We start from the raw sequence: 19,781 nt of genomic DNA, 5'->3' as shown, positions 1-19,781 counted from the left end.
TCTTACTTACTTGCCAAAAGTTCATTTCTCAGAAACAGATCTTTTGCCATCATCTCCATTTCCTCTACAGTTTTGCCTGGCTGAATGCGATCAAGCAGCACACATGAAGAGGCATTTATTGATAGTCTTGCTAAAATAATAAGTTGATTTATTATGTCAGTGCTATTCTGTAGTTCCAAACGTATAGCATCTGAAATTAAAGAAATAAAAGAAATCAAGCAAGAAAATATTAATCTTCAAATTATGTCTTACCAATTTACTGACATAATTCAAATTATAATGTTTTACTGACTTCAAAAGTTCACAAAAGCCCCCTGCTTCTCCAGAGACAGCCTGCTAGCTTCCCTTTGTGAAGAGAGGGTTATACAATATTGGGGACAATTGAAGGAATCACTTTCCTTGTAGATGAATGCCAAATGTCCATTTATGTAATACAGTAAACATATAATCAAGGGCAAAAAGCACCCTCTGCTTCTCGTCTGTTTCTAGGCAGGAACAAGTCTGACCTATTCTGCAATTGAAGTTTAGTCACAGTGCATCATAGATTGGAGTTGTATTGCATTAAGCACATTACAAAATACAATGAAACTAAGAATGGGTATTGGCTAACAAGGCAGTGGTGGTATTCAGCCAGTTCGCACAAGTTCAGCTGAACCGGTAGCTAAATTTTTCTACCGTTCAGCAGAACTGGTTGGCTGATCCCTCCCTGCCCCTCCCCTCCCAGCCCCTCCTCACCTGGCCTGAGAAGGTAAAGCTGATGGTGGAGGAGGAAGACCAGTTCCGGGCCCAGTGCACTCAGCCGAAGGGCCACCATGAAGGGACAGGGGACACGGTAAGGCTCAGCCACCTTTTGGGCCCTGTTCTGTGCTGGGCAGCAGTTCAGCTTTCCCAGCTGGCTGTGACCCTTGATCCCCGCCTGCCCTTCTCTTCCTCCCATGGCTGGTGGCAGAGAATAAGGTGAGCCAGGACTGAGCTGCTCCTCCGCCCAGACTTTCTGCAACTCCTGGGCCTTGTCTACTGCTGCTGCCAGTGGAAGGGGGTGGCCAGGGCAAGGTTGCACCATCCACATTGCCCCTCCACCAGCCAGCCCTCCCTCACCTGCCAGCCGAATCAGGGCTGAGTGTGGTAGTGCCTGGCCTCCCAGCCACCCGCTCACCCGGTAACGTGTGAAGGTAAGACTGATGGTGGGGGAGGGAGACCTGCTCCGAGCCTGCCGAGCTCGGCTGAAGGGCTGTCTGGCGAGAGACACAGTGAAACAGCCACCTTTCAGATCCTGCTCTCAGTTTCCAGGGGGCCTTTCGGTGGGAAGCCTGAGAGAAAGCGCCTGCTGCAGGCACACAGTGCCCCAGCACAGTGCTTTCCCCCAAGGGCCATCTGCTTGCCCATCCGCTGGCTGGGCTGGCCCAAAAGTGGTGCATCCCCATCACTGGCTGGATGCAGGATGGAGGGGAGGGCAAAAGGTCACTGGTCAGGGCACCATCATCGGGGCTCACAGGAATCAGAGGTGGCAGTTTTCGATTCCTGAGCAGCTCCTCAAACAGATCTTTGTGTATCCTCAGGAGCCTCTCCAGCTGCCCAAGACAGCACCTCCAGGCATCAACGCCTCAGCTACTGAGCTCTGTTGCTTCATTGCCATCGCCCCCTGGGTCCTCTTTGCTCCCAGCATTCTATTTCTGGTTTGGTGGAAGAAATGGGGGCGGTTCAGCCCAGTCTCATCTCCAGGTTGATGAGGCTGGGCTGCTGGGAACCGTTTCTCAGTTGTCTTTCTCCCTGGGAGGTAAGCCTTGTGAAAGAAAGGCCATTCCCGCCCCGCCCCATCCCTCCTTAATGCACCATTGGAGGCTGGAGGGTGTGATTCTCTCCTTTTTCTGCCCGCTTCCAATGTCACACAATGCCCTGTAACTTTCTCGCCTGGCTGGGAAGCCACTCCCTTCCTCATTCGGATCCGGAACTGGAAGTCATCGCATCAGCCTTCTGCTCGGGACCTGCCAAGGGCTGCTTCCCTTGCCAGCCCTTGCGAGCCGGGCAGTAGCTGGGGCTTCCCCATGGCAGTGTAGCAGGGGAAGAAGGGGGAAAGGGGGGAAAAGCTCCTTGTCTCAAGCGTGCTATGCTTCCTCTTTGCCCAAATCCATCTGTGAGTCCTGAAGCTGGGAGGAGGATCGTCACCCACGTTTCTTTGTAGTCAACATTATTTTGAAACAGTGGCAGGTCTGGCTTATGGGGAGGAGTTGGGCGAGACTCTGAAGTGAGTTCTGTGTATGTGTGTGTGTGTTCTCTCGCTCTCTTTCTTCCTGTCCCTTTTTTGTTTACGACTAATCTTGATGAATCAACCCGATTAAAACCAAAACCATGAATCATCCATGAAACCATCCCCCCTTTTTTTGTGCAACAAATTGCAAAACTTTCTACATTCGTTCCTCCCTCAGTCTCCATTAAAATCACCAGAGACATTGTTAACAAGAGAGTGTGTTTTGCCTCTAGCTGCCAGCACTTTCTCTCTCTCTCTCTCTCTCTCTCCCTCCCTCTCCCTCTCTCTCTCTCTCTCTTTGTTTCATTGTCTGTGTTCCAGGAATCTTGGGGGTTTTAGTTACAGTCTTAATTGGTGCAGTTCTCAGTCTGGCTTATTGTGTGGTCATCTGAAACATGAGGAGTTATTTTGAAGGAAATCCTGTTTGTTTTATTTTTTTTTAATGGCCTATTTTAAGGAACCTGAAGATGCTGTTTTAAAGAAGGTAGGCAAGTGGTAAGAACATTTGCACTCTTTTTCCCTTCGGGGAGGGGGGTCTTATTAAATAAATAGATGCCTTAGGTTGAGCAAGTACAGTTTAGGAAGGACAAAGGCAAAATGGATTGCTAAATTGGCCATGTCCATCCAGTTACATGACCACCTAGCCACTCTACCCAGTTGGTCATTAGGGCAGAGAACCGGTTGTTAGATTATTTTAATCCCACCACTGTAACACCACTGTACAGTGTACACCACTGTATATGGCCCTCACTGTCTACACAAACTCCAAGTAGGGAAAATACAAAAGAAGATTGGACTCATAGTATAGGAAGTCAAATATAATTTACTAGGTATAATGGAGACCAGGTGGGTTGGGTCATGTGACTGGCATACATAAAATATTTGTTCAAAAGGAACAGAACAACAGAATGGGAGAAAAGGTTGCAGAGAATCCATTCCTGCTCAGATAAATGGAGTTGATAAGAGTGGAAGAATTTGGGATTAATTTTTTAAAAAAACCTGCAAATCTCTAAAGACCTTGATACTTATTGGGAAACAAATTCTGCCCATGTTCCTTCCAAGAAATTTTCACTTGCACTATTGACTCCAAATCTATTCTTGACTTTATATTAACCAAGATAAAAATCTGAGAGAGATAAAGAAGCGGGTACATTGGGAGAAAGTGATAGTATAGATTTAAAATTATAGGAAAAGAAAGAAATTGGTATGTTGTTCAGCAAATATGGCAAAATAAAGAATTGCTTAATGTCTGTTTTCTGCTTTCTTCAACCAGAGTATATGTATCAACAGAAGGTAATATTTGTAGCTAAAGGTTGAACTGTGGGGTCCTTGGACATCTGTTTTCTTGCAGATGTCATTACTAACATCATCAGTGCATAATGCATATGCATTCCATAGAATTGTGAATATTTATCTACTTTTTAATGAGATGACTTCCTTACTAAAGCATGGGTATGCTGTAGATATATTATTTCAGTAGAAATTTGAAAACCATTACATAACATTTGTATTAAGTATAGGCTGGTTGACATTAGAGTTAAAAAGATAGGTAGCATTAAAAAAGAAAGAGAAAGACACTTTGTGCAGTAGTTAAGACATCAGAAGAGCAGGAGTCAGTGAGTTCTAGTCCTGCCTTAGGCACAAAGCCATCTGAGTGACCTTGGACCATTCATAATCTTTCAGCCGTAGGAAGGAGGCAATGACAAAGCACTTCTGAAAAACCTTGCTAACAAAACTGCAGGGACTAGCTCAGGCAGTTGCCAGAAGACAACATTGACTCAAATATTAAATTAAATTAAATTCCTCATCAAATCAGAGAGTGTATTGTTGAGGCTCATGGGAGTTTGGCAATAGCGAAAAGCATATTGGAATAGAAATCTCTTTTATATCCATTGTCTGCTGTTAATGCATGGAAGCCAGGCTCCATTTTTCCTTTAGAATTTGGAGGAGGCAGAAGCACAAGGAAGAATCCAGCTGTCAGCCCTGGAACTATTTCCCCCTGGCACCTTCAGAGCTGACACAGTGGAGATGAGTTAAGCTCTAGGAATGGGAGGGGGGAGGTACAGATAGCTAGGTTTAGATTTGGATTCCCCCAGATGTGCCAATATGACATGCCTAATAAATCTATACTTTGAGGAATATGCCTGTCTTGGAGTTTTGATTCTGTTGGGTGTGTTATATGGAATCCTGACACCAGCCTAATCTATGGCATCCAAGGACAAATCTACATCCCGCACACACAGCATCACTATTTCACTACATCCTGTTCTTTAATAAAACATCCAGATTTACGGACACAATTGTTTTATTGGAGGATAGGTGGGTTTAGTTGCATGTCGAGCTGCACACAGAGTAATGTGTAATGAGGACAGAACAGTGAAACAGTAGCTATTCAACAAGTGGGATCCAGGATATACGACTATACAGAAACCTGCTATTATTCCCTCAACACTGTCAAACTATTTACTAAATCTGCACTACTTTAATCTTCTCATTGTTCCCATCACCAATCTCTTTCCACTTATGACTGTATGACTGTAACTTTGTTGCTGGTAATCCTTATGATTTATATTGATATATTGACCATCATTTGTGTTGTAAATGTTGTACCTTGATGAAGGTATCTTTTCTTTTATGTACACTGAGAGCATATGCACCAAGACAAATTACTTGTGTGTCCAATCACACTTGGCCAATAAAGAATTCTATTCTATTCTATTCTGCCAGTGCAGCTACCTGCATACGGCCATACAGCAGTCTCTAGACAGTCAAACACCTCCAGAAGACACCATGTCACAGAGCCAGGCATCTTCATACAAGACAAGTTCTCAAGTCTCTAATTCTTCCAAATGGTCATCAGCAAGTAATACATTAGCCATTGCCAGCGCAAAGGCTGAAGCAGCAAAAGCATGAGCAGCCTTGAGCAGCCTTTGCTGAACAAGAAATGGAGATGAAAAAAGAGAGAGAGCACAGAAGTATCAGCTGCCACAACTGAAGTCAAAGCCCTAAAAAAAGCTGTATATTCTGACAAAAAATGCAGTAAACGCAGCAACATGCTTGGGCCAGAAGCTGAACCCAAGATCCTCTGCAACGCACTTCAGAGTACATCTATCAGCACTCCAGGCCAAGCAGTAATGGTCACCTCAATGGAAAAGACAACCTTCAAGAAGCAAGCCAAAGATCTTACTCAGAACCCAAGATCTGAGGCTAATCACAAGCCCCAAGCCTACAAACGAGAAAGCTCCGAGCAAAGCTGCACCTCTAATAGCAGACTTCCACACCCAAGGTACTTCAGCCTGCAAATTATCCTACAGGATCAGCCTTCACACCAGAGCAGCATGGAAAGCGCCAGCTAAAACTAGAGACTCCTAAAAGGTCTCTCACAACACCTTTTCACCACAGCAATGCACAGTCGGCTAATCAAGCCATCACAGACCTTGCCAAGTTCTTTGCATGACATGAGCTAGCTGCTAGTCACACAAGGATTTGAAAAGTGTAATGATCATCCTGAAAGCCATAGTGCCTGGTGATCTTCCTTCCAAAATGCCATCAGAGGCTTTGTCATGTAGTGAAGAGATAGATATAATAGTTAAATTGCTTAGAATTGAATCTGCTGAGCATGCAAAATGAATCAGGACAATAAACATAAACCACCCTGAAACAGACCTTAAAACAATTTGGGACAGACTTGATGAGTGCTATGGCTCAGCAGAAGCAGTAGAAAATGCTCCTGGGTTAGGGAAAGTCCTAGAATCATCCCACAAGATCCTCCAATACAACAGTCTGAAAGTAGTTTCAGGAGCTGTGCTATGAAGCAGTTAGTGAGCCAAAGCTCAGAGGCAGGGCTGCAATCACTTTGTTGTTGGATAAAACAGCCATTTTGGAATTTATTTTTCAGACTGACAATAAGTAATGCCTTTCACTTCTTAACCAATTTAGGAGACTATTATCTTTATTAGCTAAAAGAGGCTCTCTTTAGTCATAGTCTGTTACTCTTTTTTGAAGCTCTGCACTATTTTTGAGACTTCTTTATTGTTAAATGATAAGGAATAGAGTTAATGGAGGCAGCTAAAAAAGAAGTGGAGTATTTTTTAAATTGAATGGAGAAACATAAGAATAAAAGGATAAAATTTTTACTATTTTAAAAATAATCTGTAGTTGTGGGAGGTTGAAATTTTCTGATTTTTCTAATGAACTCTGATTGGCCAGCAAAAGGAAACAAACAACAAATATATGTATTTGTTTATCACTAGAGGGAGCTAGAAAGATGCTTAATCCTGAGTTTGAGACTGTCATCAAGGAAATCTTTGAAAGCTCTTTACAGATATACCTATACCATAAATCTGCTAGGGACTAAAGATACATTCTCCAGAGATCTATCAAGGCAAATGTTGGATTTGGTGGAACTGCAAATCTGAGCTTGCAAGCTGCCAATCTTGCCTGGGCTTGGGGAGAAGGCCCTCTCCTTCCTCTGTGGATAAAAGTCCCTGTACTTGGAATGCATATGTGTGTGCGCACACACATGCACAGGCACACGCACTTGGCTGCCAGCAGTTTGGTGGAGCAAGGTGGGGCACTGAATCATTCCCACATCGAGTTAGGCAGTGTGACTTGTTCCATCCGACCCAGCCATCCCAAATCAGGCAATCATGCCCACTCAGCCACACCCACCTGATTTCAGCGACCCGACTGTGACCATCCGGTCACAATCACCTGGCCATTGTGAATGCAACTGACTCTTCGAGGGCAACCACGATGCTAATGCAACCCTCAGTGAAATTGAGTTTGACACCCCTGCTCTAGCAAATTGAATGAATAGGATGTAACAATAGTGTTGTAGTTTGAGATTGGTAGACACTTCACACCAGATCTAGTCACTAATCTTAGAATCCTCAGGTTAGTCACTTAAGAAAAACTACTCTGCTCATTTGTCCTAAATATATTTTCAATCTTTCAAGATTTATGAAGAATAAATCTTATATGCTCACACTCCTCATTTTTTTTCACTTTCATCCTATACTAGTACCATCTCTATTCAGTCAAGAACCTATACTGTACCTCTTCAATGGCATAGTGGAAGAGAAATTAGATTACAATACACAGAAAACAACAAAGCAAAGTAGAAAGACTCTTCCAAAATCCTTTTTTAAAATGATAAGATGAAATGAAATGAAAATAGACAATATACTTTTTATTCAAATAGACATTTAACATAGTCTAGAATAGACATGATATGGACTATAATGGAATTCTAATATAGAAGAAATTGATATAGAAGCTAACACCTGGGCAGACCGTAACCTTATGATGATGAAATGGAAAGGGCAAAGAAGAAGATCTAGATGGACCTTAAATAACACAGTATTTTTTAAAAAAAGGAATTTACCCAGAAAATGGAGAAAGAACTGGCTTTCTTTTTTAAAGAAAATAGAAAAGAGGACACATCAATACAAAATTTATGGGATACAATGAAGTCCTATGCTAGAGATCTATACAAAAAAAAAGAAATATTGAGAAAAGACAAGCTTATAAAACACTAGAGGATGACCATAAGAAACTTGAGAAAAAATTACAGAAATCCCCACAAAAAAAGGACATTAAAACAAAAATGGACACAATTAAACATAAAATGGGACTAATAGAAAAAGAGGACCTAGAGAAAAAAATTAGAACTACTAAACAGAACTATTTTGAAGATGCTAATAAACCAGGGAGATGGTTAGCATATAAACTGAAAAAAGAGAGAGAATCAAGAAAAATAAAGCAGATGACCAAGGACAAATTAGATATGGGAATGAAGAAGAGAAGAAAAAAATTACACAAGATTTTTATAGGAAATTGTATGAACAAGAGAATATAGATGAGGAAAATGTTAAACAATACTTGCAGAAAGCAAATCTACCCCAGATTTCTAAAGATACTGAAATGATGTTGGAAGGAAACATAATGATGATGGAATTAACTGAAGCACTCAAAAACAAAAAAAATGGAAAGGCACCAGGCCTAGATGGACTACCAGTGGAATATTACAACAATACAATATAACACTACAGGAGTCGTTGAGCCTCCCATTGTTAGAAATCATGAATGAAGTCATGTCAAAGAAGAAACTACCTAAGTCATGGTCAGAAACTTATTCCAAAGGAGGATACCAACCTACATCAAATCAAGAATTATAGGCCTATATCACTGTTAAATGCAGATTATAAAATTTTTGCTTCAATATTGGCAGAAAGATTTAAAAGATATTTAAATAATTGTATACATTCTGATCAAAATGGGTTTCTGCCAAAAAGACAGATTAAAGATAGTATGACGATAATTCTGGATACTTTGGAATACCTATGAGGCACATCCTGAAAATCAAATGGCTTTGATATTTTTAGATGCACGGAAAGCCTTTGATAATGTGAATTGGTGATTTATGTTATTACAACTGGAACAGATGGGCTTTGGTAGAAAGTTTATCCAAGCCATAGAAGCAATATATCATAAACAAACAGCAAAAGTAATGATAAATGGAGAATTGACAGAGCCTATTGAAATAAAAAGAGGAACAAGACAAGGTTGTCCACTGTCACCCCTGTTGTTTGTGTTAACATTAGAAGTGTTAAACAGAAATATTAGAGAAGAAAAAGATATAAAAAGCATGAAAATCCAAAAGGAAGAATATAAATTGCAAGCATTCGTTGATGACCTGGTTTTTATTCTTGAAGATCCATTAGAATCAATAACTAAACTGATGGACAAGATAGGAGAATATGGAAAAGTAGCAGGTTTGAAAATAAATAAAGACAAAATGAAGATCTTGACAAAAAATATGTTAACAAACAAAACAAAAAGAAGAACTGGCAGAGCTATCAAAGATGCAGGTCACAAATAAGGTTAAGTATTTGGGAATACATTTGACAGCAAGATGTAGTACACTTAAAGAGAATAACTATAGTAAACTGAAACAACAGATAGTGACAGATTTGGCAAGGTGGGAGAATTTACAACTAGGGAGAATATCAACGATTAAGATGAATATATTGCCTAGAATTCTATATCTGTTCCAGACAATTCCAATTAGGTTGGGGAAAGAATATTTTGAAGAATTGAATAAAATAGTGTTGAAGTATACTTGGCAAGGTAAAAAAGCAAGGATAAAACTAAAATTGTTGCAAGATGCTAGAATACGAGGAGGTTTTGGATTGCCTAATTGTGAATTATATTATCAAGGAACAAATTTGATGTGGATCAAGGAATGGATAATGCTAAGAAATACTAGAATATTGACTTTAGAAGGACGTGATTTGTTGTTTGGATGGCACGCCTTCTTATGGTACAAGGAAATTAAAAAGCAGGGGAACTTTAGAAGACATTTTATATGAGAAGCTTTGCTATTAAACTGGAGAAGATTAAGAGACAGCATTATTTAAAAATTCCAGTCTGGTTATCAACTATTGAAGCATTCTCATATTCAATAACATTCAGAAAGGAGCAAATTGTTAGATATAGTGAATTATTGAATGAAAAGGGTGAATTTAAATCTATGCAAGAACTAGAAGTACAAGGTATAAAGATGAATTGGTTTTCTTACTTGCAAATACATTCTCGGTACGATAAAGATTTTAAGGCAGAAGGTTTTTATAATAATTTGACTAACTTAGATAAAATTTATCTAAAATTTAACAAGTATTGATGAAATGTAATTAAAAAGTTATACAGATGTTTATTTGTTGTGACCCAGGTTCCTGGACCCAGACTCCTGGACTCGGATGATTCAGAAAATGAGGGAGAAGACCTGGCAAGCCCTGCTTCTCTTGAGCCCTCTCCCTCCCTGGCACCCACTCAAAGGGAGGGGCTGGCAAGGCCTGATTCTCCCGGGCCTTCTTCTGATTTGGCAACGCCCCAAGAACAGTTTTGGAGGGACGCAAGATTACGAAGACTTGATCGGCGTGCGCAGCAGTGGAAGAGTTGGGACAAAGCCAAGTCATAATTGTCATGCAGTGACATCTGCAGAGACTATAAATAGGAGGCGGGACTTCCTGGTTTTTTGTCTTGGACAAAGCAATGAATTTGGCGCGAGCTAATTCATGGAGGGAAGAATATATTCGTGAGTAATTCTGGCCTTATCTATAATTTCCTCGTTATCTCCAGAAACTTGGCAGGCCCGTGGGTAGACGTGGCCAGGACATGTATCTATGTAAATAAAAGGAAAAAAAAGGAAGGCCTCTGACGGACTCTTTGCTGGGAGTATTGGGGGAAGGGAAACAGAACATTTTGTCCAAGACCTGACTAAAACATCTTCCACCAAAGATGGACCAGCAGCAGGTACAGCAGCAGTTAGAGCAGCTACAAGCGGCTAATCAACAGCTCCAGCAGCAAGTGGCTCACTTGGCAGGCCAACTTGCTGCCAGGAATGTGCCTGCAGCCCCCATCCTCCTCCTCCTCCTCGTCGCAAGTGCCCGATAACCGTGCCGGATAAGTTTTCTGGGCAGCCTGAGATGTTCCCGACCTTCTTGGGACAGTGCCAGCTCTACATGGCTATGAGGCCAGAGGATTTCCCAGACGACCGGGCTAAGGTGGCCTTCGTGATTAACCTTCTTTCCGGCTCGGCTGCTCGATGGGCCACGCCCCTCTTGCTCCAGGACAGCCCCCTGCTGGCGGACCAACAGCGTTTTTGGCAGCACCTACGCACCATGTATGAGGACCCCGTTCGAATACTGACGGCAACCAGGCGCCTTAAGGAACTCCGTCAAGGGAAACGCCCCCTGCAGGAGTACATCGCCGAATTTCGTCTTTTGTGCCAGGACTCTGACTGGAATGATGCAGCGCTGGTGGGCCAGCGTTCAGGAGGGACTCTCAGAGGAATTGCAAGACGAGCTGGCCCGCGTGGGCGCCGCGGACCCTCGACAACTTGGTGCCCTTTGTCTCCGCCTCGATCCCCATCTGCAACGGCGACCGTCCCGTCGCACCCCCCGGGACCCTCCGTCGACATCTGCACCCCCACTTCCTGCACCACCAGCACCCAGGGTCGCCCCACGTTTTGTAACCGCTGCGGAAGAGCCCATGGAGTTGGGAGCAGCCAGACCTCGCCTAACAGCCCAGGAGCGGAACCGGAGGCGCCAAGGGGGATTGTGCCTGTACTGTGGGGAGCCCGGCCACTTCGCCGCTTCTTGCCCCAGAAAGCGAAGTGGGGCACGCACGCCGGTCCCCGAATCACAGCGTGACCAATCGGGAAACGGAGCAGGCCCGACCTCGGGGAAACCCTAGGTCGGGCACGGACTAAGCCCCCACTGGACGGTGCGGAAGTAGACTCTGGGCCCCCTCGGCATCTGATTCTGGACACACGGATATGGTTGGGGAACCAGTCGGACGGGCTCCAGGCGCATGCGCTGGTGGACTCAGGGGCCACAACAAACTTTATGGACCAGGCCTTTGTGACCCAGTTTGCGGTCCCCGTGGTTCCGGTGGACCCTCCGATGCGGGTAGAGACAATTGATGGACGAGAACTGGTGTCCGGCCCATTAAATTTGCCACCCAGCCTTTGCGCCTGGCTATTGGGGACCATGAGGAGGCGATCCAGTTTTATGTCACGGCGGACCTTCATTTTCCTTGGTCCTTGGGTTGGCCTGGCCGGACCCACGATCCTCAGGTGGCCTGGTCGCGAACGCCATCTCTTTCCCGAGTCTGCAGTGCGTCGATCACATCCGCCACACCTGTGCCGGCCAGAACGCCCCACCGCTGCCATCACCTTGCCTCCTGAGCTGACGGACTTCGCCCGGCGTGTTCAGCGAGAAGGAGGCGGACCGACTACCCCGCATCGGCCCTACGATTGCCCGTGGACCTTCTGCCCAACGCACCACTGCCTGTGGGACGCCTGTATTCCATGTCGGAGCCCGAGTTGGCCGCCTCAGGGACTTCCTGGACAAAAACCTGGCCCGAGGGTTCAAAGTCCCTCTCGGCCCCGGTCCTCTTTGTGAAGAAGAAGACAGGGACTTGCGCCTATGCTGTGATTACCGCCGGCTAAACGCCATTACGGTGCGGAATCGCTACCCCCGCCGCTCATCCGGAGCTACTGGAAAGGTTGCGGGAGGCCACGATCTTCACCAAGCTCGATCTCCGGGGCCTACAACCTGGTGCGGATACGAGAAGGAGGCGAATGGAAGGCGGCATTCGGCACCCGATACGGACACTACGAATACACTGTCATGCCATTTGGGTTGACCAATGCTCCGCCGTTTTCAGCACTTCATGAGCAGCGTGTTCCGAGACATGTTGGATCGGTTCGTGGTTATCTACCTCGACGACATCCTGATTTACTCGGTCCAGGAAAGCCACCTTCGACACGTCAGTCTGGTTCTGCAACGCTTGCGGAGCAACAACTCAATGCGAAGCTGGAGAAATGCGTCTTCTTCCGGACTTCCATAGAATTCCTCGGGCATATCATCTCGCCCGAGGGCATAGCCATGGACCCATGTAAAGTAGAAGCTTTGTGTAGCTGGGAAGCCCTCGTCGGGTGAAGGATGTTCAGCGCCTACTGGGCTTCGCCAACTACTACGGACCTTCATCCCGGCTTCGCCACACTGACAGCTCCACTTACCCAGCTCCTCAGGAAGAAGGTTGCATTCGGTGGGGTCCCCGCAGCAAGAAGCATTCACAGCCCTCAAGAAAGCCTTCGTCACGGAACCCGTCCTGAGGCATCCCGACCCGCTCCGGCCTTTTGTGGTGGAAACGGACGCGTCAATGTGGCTCTGGGAGCGGTGCTGCTACAGGCTCCGGCGAATGGCGGCACACTTTTCCCTGCGCTTACTACTCCCGGAAACTCAACCCTTCCGGCGCAACTACACTATCTGGGAAAAGAGTTGCTGGCTATCAAGGCTGCATTCGAGGCTTGGCGACACCATCTGGAGGGGCCCGACATCAGGTGGAGGTCGAGCGGACCATCGGAATCTCGAGCACCTCACCACAGCTCGGAAGTTGAACCAGCGGCAGATCCGGTGGTCGTTGTTTTTGCCGGTTCAACTTCCGTGACCTACATTCCCAGCGGTCACAACCGGAGGGCGGATGCCCTGTCCCGCAAGCCAGAGTACCTCTGCGCCAGGACCCCTTCCTCCACGGACAGTGCTGCGGCAGAAGCCTTGGCCGCAGCACGGAGCCAGTGGACTTGCGGGCCCAGGTGCGAGGCGCAGCGCCAGGACGCCTGGTCGCAGCAAAGGAGAGCGGAGGTGGGCCCCACGCCTCCTTGGACCTTGGAGGAGGACTTACTCAAGTTTGAGGCGATTATATGTGCCCACAGGACCACTCCGAGCCCTCGTCATGACCCAGTGCCACGACAACCCTGCAGCAGGACATTTTGGGTTCTTCAAGACCCTCCACCTGGTGACACGGACCTTTTGGTGGCCCGAGTGCGGCATGATATACATGCCTACGTGACATCCTGCGTACCGTGCCGGCAAGCCAAGACCGCCACGGGGCCCCTCCCGGCTCCTCCAACCCTTGCCGACACCCGACAGACCCTGGGGGCGATCTCTATGGATTTCCTGACAGACCTGCCGCCCTCTGGGTTCACCACGGTGCTGGTGGTGGTGGACATGCTCACCAAGATGGCACACTTCATCCCATGCCGCTGACTGCCCACAGCCGCAAAACGCCCGCCTCTTTCTGCAGCACATCTTCCGCCTCCATGGTCTACCGGACAGGGTGGTTTCGGACCGCTGGAGTTCAGTTCACAGCCCGCTTCTGGAAGAGCCTGATGGCGCGTTGGAGGTGCAGGTATGTCTGTCGCCATCGCACCATCCGGAGCCCAACGGGGGCACAGCGTAGGCCATCGGTATACTGGAACAGTATCTCCGTTGCTTCATCAACCAGCCACAGGACAACTGGGCCGCCTACCTGTCCCTGGCAGAGTTTGCTTTTAACAACTCTCCGCACACCTCTACTCAGATGACCCCGTTCTTTGCCAATGTGGGTACCATCCGCGGCTCTTCCTCTGGCACCACCGGACTCTCCTGTTCCCGAACGCAGACCTTCCTGACGGAATTGCATGCGGTCCAACAGTTGGTACGTCAGCAGCTGAATCGGGCAAGAGGACTACAAACGGTCCGCTGACCGCTCCCGACGGGCAACGCCCCGCTGGCAGTTGGAGACCGGTGTGGCTCTCCACCAAACACCTCCGTCCGACCGCCTGTAAAGAAGTTGGACCACCGATTCATCGGCCCGTTCCCTGTCGAGGCAGTCATCAACCCGGTAGCCTACCGACTGACCCTGCCACGATCCATGCGGATCCACCCGTTTTCACCGGTCCCTTCTGGTTCCTGAGGCCACACCAGTCCCCTTCGGTGCCCAACAGCACCGTCACTGTCGCTGAGGACGGGTTGGAGGAATCTGAAGTCCACAGCGTCGAGACTCTCGCTGGCTAAAGGGTCGTTCCAATATTTGATCGCGTGGAAGGATACGGGACTGATTTCTCCTGGGTAGATGCCTCCGGCGTTCATGCCCCTGACCTGGTGCAGGCCTTCCATGAGCAGAACCCAGCCCGACCGCATCCCGATCGTCAGCCCGGGGAAGGGCCCTGCGGTGAGGATAGTGTTGTGACCCAGGTTCCTGGACCCAGACTCCTGGACTCGGATGATTCAGAAAATGAGGGAGAAGACCTGGCAAGCCCTGCTTCTCTTGAGCCCTCTCCTCCCTGGCACCCACTCAAAGGGAGGGGCCGGCAAGGCCTGATTCTCCGGGCCTTCTTCTGATTTGGCAACGCCCCAAGAACAGTTTTGGAGGGACGCAAGATTACGAAGACTTGATCGGCGTGCGCAGCAGCGGAAGAGTTGGGACAAAGCCAAGTCATAATTGTCATGCAGTGACATCTGCAGAGACTATAAATAGGAGGCGGGACTTCCTGGTTTTTTGTCTTGGACAAAGCAATGAATTTGGCGCGAGCTAATTCATGGAGGGAAGAATATATTCGTGAGTAATTCTGGCCTTATCTATAATTTCCTCGTTATCTCCAGAAACTTGGCAGGCCCGTGGGTAGACGTGGCCAGGACATGTATCTATGTAAATAAAAGGAAAAAAAAGGAAGGCCTCTGACGGACTCTTTGCTGGGAGTATTGGGGGAAGGGAAACAGAACATTATTAGAGGTTAAATTGGAAGAAGAACAAGTTAAAGAAACAATGATTGCTTGGGGGAAAATTTTTGGACATGGGATTGATTTAGAGAAATGGCAAAAACTGTGGTCGCAAAACTATAAAATGACAATGTCAACAGCATACAAAAGAATTTGTATAAGATGTTTTACAGGTGGCATCTACCCCTGATGAGAATAGCCAAAATGTTCAAGAATAAATCCGAAAAATGTTGGAAATGTCATCAGATACCGGGCTCATATTACCATACGTGGTGGACGTGCGTAGAAGCTAAAAGATATTGAACTAATCCACACGTGGCTGGAAAAAATGATAAAAAAGCATATAGACTTTAAACCAGGGGTTTTCTTATTGGGGATTATACCTGAAACATATAATAGAGAATTGAGATATTTGATTGTGAATGTAGTAACAGTGGCTAGAATTGCGTTTGCTAAAAATTGGAAAAATGAGAAAATACCAACACAGGATGAAATTATTAAGAAAATAATGGAATGTGCTGAAATGAGCAAATTGACATTTGAAATTAGAGAACAGGAAGATAAAAAATATTATAAGATATGGGACTTATTTTATCAGTGGCTAGATAAAAAAATATGGTAATGAAGTTTGGTAGAGGTCTTTACAATACAAGAATTGTGGAAATACACAAAATATAATATAAAGATATACTATTATGGGATTAATTTAGGACGATGAAATAAATGATATAATATAAGCTAACTAAAATTTCTAGAACATTATGTATGAAGTGAGGGCAGAAATAGTCATAGTGAAGTAAATGATCAATGAGGATAAAAATATTTGGATGTATACTAGATTGATAAAATGTGAAATCAGGTAAATTACAAATTGAATATGGTGAAAATGCACAAATGATTTGTAACCAACTGACGCACTGTATTTACAATTGAAGATGATGTTATATTTTAATGTATGTTTGTTTAAAAATTAAAAAAAATTCACAAAAAAAGAACCTATACTGTACCTGATTGGTAAAATGAAGATATGCAATAACTTACCCAGTTCATTAATTTGGTTTAACAATTCAACAGCATCCAGCTTCACCATGAGTTTGATGAAAACTTGTACAAAAGGATTCTGCAATGTGTTCTGCCAAATGACATGATGAGTATTTAATATTCAACTTCAAATACATTAAGCTTTTTTTTAAAATTGTGGTTGAAATGATTCCCTTCAAATAAAAAATAAAAAAATGACATTCCCCAGTAAAGCACCCTTTCAATCTGAGAATCTGGGACCAAACTTAAAATTATGGTTGTTTGTACAGTCAGTCAGATATTTAGACTTGGTTTGGCATTTTTATCCACCTTATCCACCTTTAAAGTCCTTCTCAAGGACCTAGATAAGGCAAATAATGTTGTTTAATAGTGTTAAAAGTATCATCTCAGGAAGTAAGCTGTTCCAAATAAAGCTGCGTTTTGAAATTGATTGATGGTGGTTTTGTCAATGCTGATAGTATTCAAGTGATGTTCCAGATGTTTTGGGATTGCATCCAAAGAATTTCTCTTGGCACTATTGTTATCTTGTTTGTAATAACAATTATTACTGGAAGGAAGGAAAGGAGGAAGGAAGCTCAGACTAATTAGGAAATGAAAGCAAATGGGATTAGTCATTCTAATCTAGAGGGTCCTTTCAGAATTAATCTTATTTTGTTATATACCACAAATAAAATAAATATGTGTGGTAGTTATCAAGTTGCATTCACATGCAAAAATGATAGAGAAAAGCTCTCTGAAGGTATTAGTGACCGTAACTGGGACCAGCAACTTGGTCATTAAGCAAAGCAGTTGCTAAGTAAAACATGATTTTACTATCTTACTTCAGCTTTCCTGTTTTACAGATCTGTGAAAGTCATAAATGTGAGGACTACTGGTCATTAAAAAATCTGCAATTGGTTGCTAAGAGAGGCACTTGATAAATGAGGACTACCTGTATTTCTGACACAAAATTTCCTCATAAAATTTGTTTCACTATTCAGTAAGTTATGCAGGTATTAATAACTCAGTGGAATCAAATGCACTCACATAAATAAATTCTGCATAAATCTGTTTTTAATTAAGTGCAAATATGATATATGAGATATTATATTATATCTAAACCAGGGTGACATTCACAGAAATGCTGCCATGAAAAAGTTTTAAAATAATATATTTCAGAAACAAGAAGGAAATAACTTTCCTAATGCAAGTAAAGAGCTCTGTTCCTAATAGTTTCACAAGCAAGAGTTTTGTGAATTTTTCTAAGAGACACCTTTGGAACAAAAACATTAGTATTCATTCAGCCATAAAAATGACTGGCATTTTTCTGCCAGACAATTCTCACAATCCTAAACCATACAACACTAGAAGATTATCTATTATCTATTATTATATTGAATGTGCTTTATTGACTATCATGAATTTCATCCACTGCTTCTTTATGAATAAAGATAGTAAGATCGATTGCAAATTCATTGTAAATATAATGTGGCACCCAAAGAAAATAGAAGCCATAGCTATATTTTTGGGATTAAACACTGGTGTATATAAAAAAAATATTTCTGAATTTTACATTTTGAATACGTTATGATTTATAATACAGAAATACTTCAGTTCTCTTATTTTTCATATCATAGTGCTTAGAAAAGAGAATATCTGTTTTTATAGTTCAGCAAAAGGTTTGTAAAAGCTCACTAATTTGTGGAGGAAATGAAACCTTTAGATTGCACTCTTTTCCATAAAATAATATAGCATAAATTGATGTAAAATGTTATGCTAAACAAATACATTTTTTAACTAACACAGTTTAAGAACTGCGCAAAATAATTAAAGTCTGGTAAGAACTCAATTTACAACAAAAGTAACAATCTTAAATATATAACTAGAGTTTTTAATTAGAAAATAAACCAAATGGAGCTCAGTTCCAGATGTTGCCAGATAGTGCAGGTTCCATATTTTCAGAGATTGTGCCTGATTATACATGGTGCAGAATTTTTGCTACTGTTGGATTGTATAAATCCAACAGTAGCAAAAAATTCTGCACCATGTATACTTATCCTAACAACTTAAATGTGAAGTGAATCTTGGCAGGCATAACAAAAAACCTAAAGTGATAAATCACTATTTACTCTGATTGCTTTCAGCATCTCTTGAAAATATATCAGTGCAACATCTCAGCAGCATCATTATGCCGATGCCCTAGATCTGGGGCTGGATATTTTGATAGTTATGCAATAGGATCTCAGTGGCGCTCTTTGTGGGCAATCAGCTAAATATGAGCCAGTGGTGTGCAGCGGCAGCCAAAAAGCCAATGCAAGATCAAGTGAGGTACTAATACCATTCGATAAAGCCTTAGTAAGACCACACCTAGAGTACTGCATCCAGTTTTGGTCACCACACTATAAAAAAGTTGTTGAGACTCTAGAAAAAGTGCAGAGAAGAGCAACCAGAATGATTAGGGGACTGGAAACTAAAACATATGACATATGAAGAACAATTACAGGAACTGGGCTAGTGAAGAGAAGGACCAGGGGAGACTTGATAGCAGTGTTCCAATATTTGAGGGGCTGCCACAGAGAGGAAGGGGTCAAGCTATCTTCCAAAACACCTGTAGGCCAGACAAGGAATAATGGATGGAAACTAAACAAAGAAAGACTGAACCTGGAAATGAAGAGACATTTTCTGACAGTGAGAGCAATCAACCAATGGAACAGCTTGCCGTTGTAAGTTGTGGGAGTTTCATCACTTGAGACTTTCAAGAAGAGATTGGACTTCCATTTGTCAGAAATGGTGTAGAGTCTCCTGCTTGGATGGGGGTTGGACTAGATAACCTACAAGTTCCCTTCCAACTCTGTTAATCTGTAATCTGGTGCATCATTTTAGATTCCAGATTTGTTTTTTTTGCTTAGTCCCCATCTATCTTTCTATCTAAGGTAAAAGTAAAGGTTCCCCTCGCACATAGGTGCTAGTCATTCCCGACTCTAGGGAGTGATGCTCATCTCCGTTTCAAAGCCGAAGAGCCAGCGCTGTCCGCAGACATCTCCGTGGTCATGTAGGTGTCATGACTAAATGCCAAAGGCACATGGAACGCTCTTACCTTCCCACCAAAGGTGCTCCCTATTTTTCTACTAGCATTTTTTACGTGCTTTCGAACGGCTAGGTTGGCAGAAATTGGGACAAGTAACAGGAGCTCACCCTATTACGTGGCACTAGGGATTTGAACCGCTGAACTGCTGACCTTTCGATTTCGATTGACAAGCTCAGTGTCTTAGCCACTGAGCCACTTTTATCTTTCTATCTAGCTGTATACATATAAAACACACACACATAGAAATAAAGGCTCATTTGCTTATTCTAAGTTATTTTTGGCTCATTTCCACCCATGAGTGTAATGCTGGAAG

At 43.9% G+C, this 19,781-nt stretch overlaps 1 protein-coding gene across 2 annotated transcripts in view; it reads right to left on the bottom strand.

The window, feature by feature from the left end:
• ABCA12 (ATP binding cassette subfamily A member 12) overlaps positions 1-19,781 on the bottom strand; it is a 393,723-nt gene that overhangs the window by 129,421 nt on the left and 244,521 nt on the right. For both annotated transcript variants that reach the window (XM_058185940.1, XM_058185931.1), the window contains 2 exons: positions 16,402-16,492; positions 11-190 (listed from right to left, as the gene is read on the bottom strand). In XM_058185940.1, coding sequence (XP_058041923.1) covers positions 11-190; positions 16,402-16,492 — 271 coding nt within the window. The remainder of the gene's footprint in view (positions 1-10; positions 191-16,401; positions 16,493-19,781) is intronic.

The sequence above is a fragment of the Ahaetulla prasina genome, chromosome 1 (genome assembly GCF_028640845.1).
Source record: "Ahaetulla prasina isolate Xishuangbanna chromosome 1, ASM2864084v1, whole genome shotgun sequence".
Taxonomy (NCBI): domain Eukaryota; kingdom Metazoa; phylum Chordata; class Lepidosauria; order Squamata; family Colubridae; genus Ahaetulla; species Ahaetulla prasina.
The sequence above is the reverse complement of the archived record's forward strand: the minus strand, read 5'-3'. Positions and strand labels throughout refer to the sequence as shown.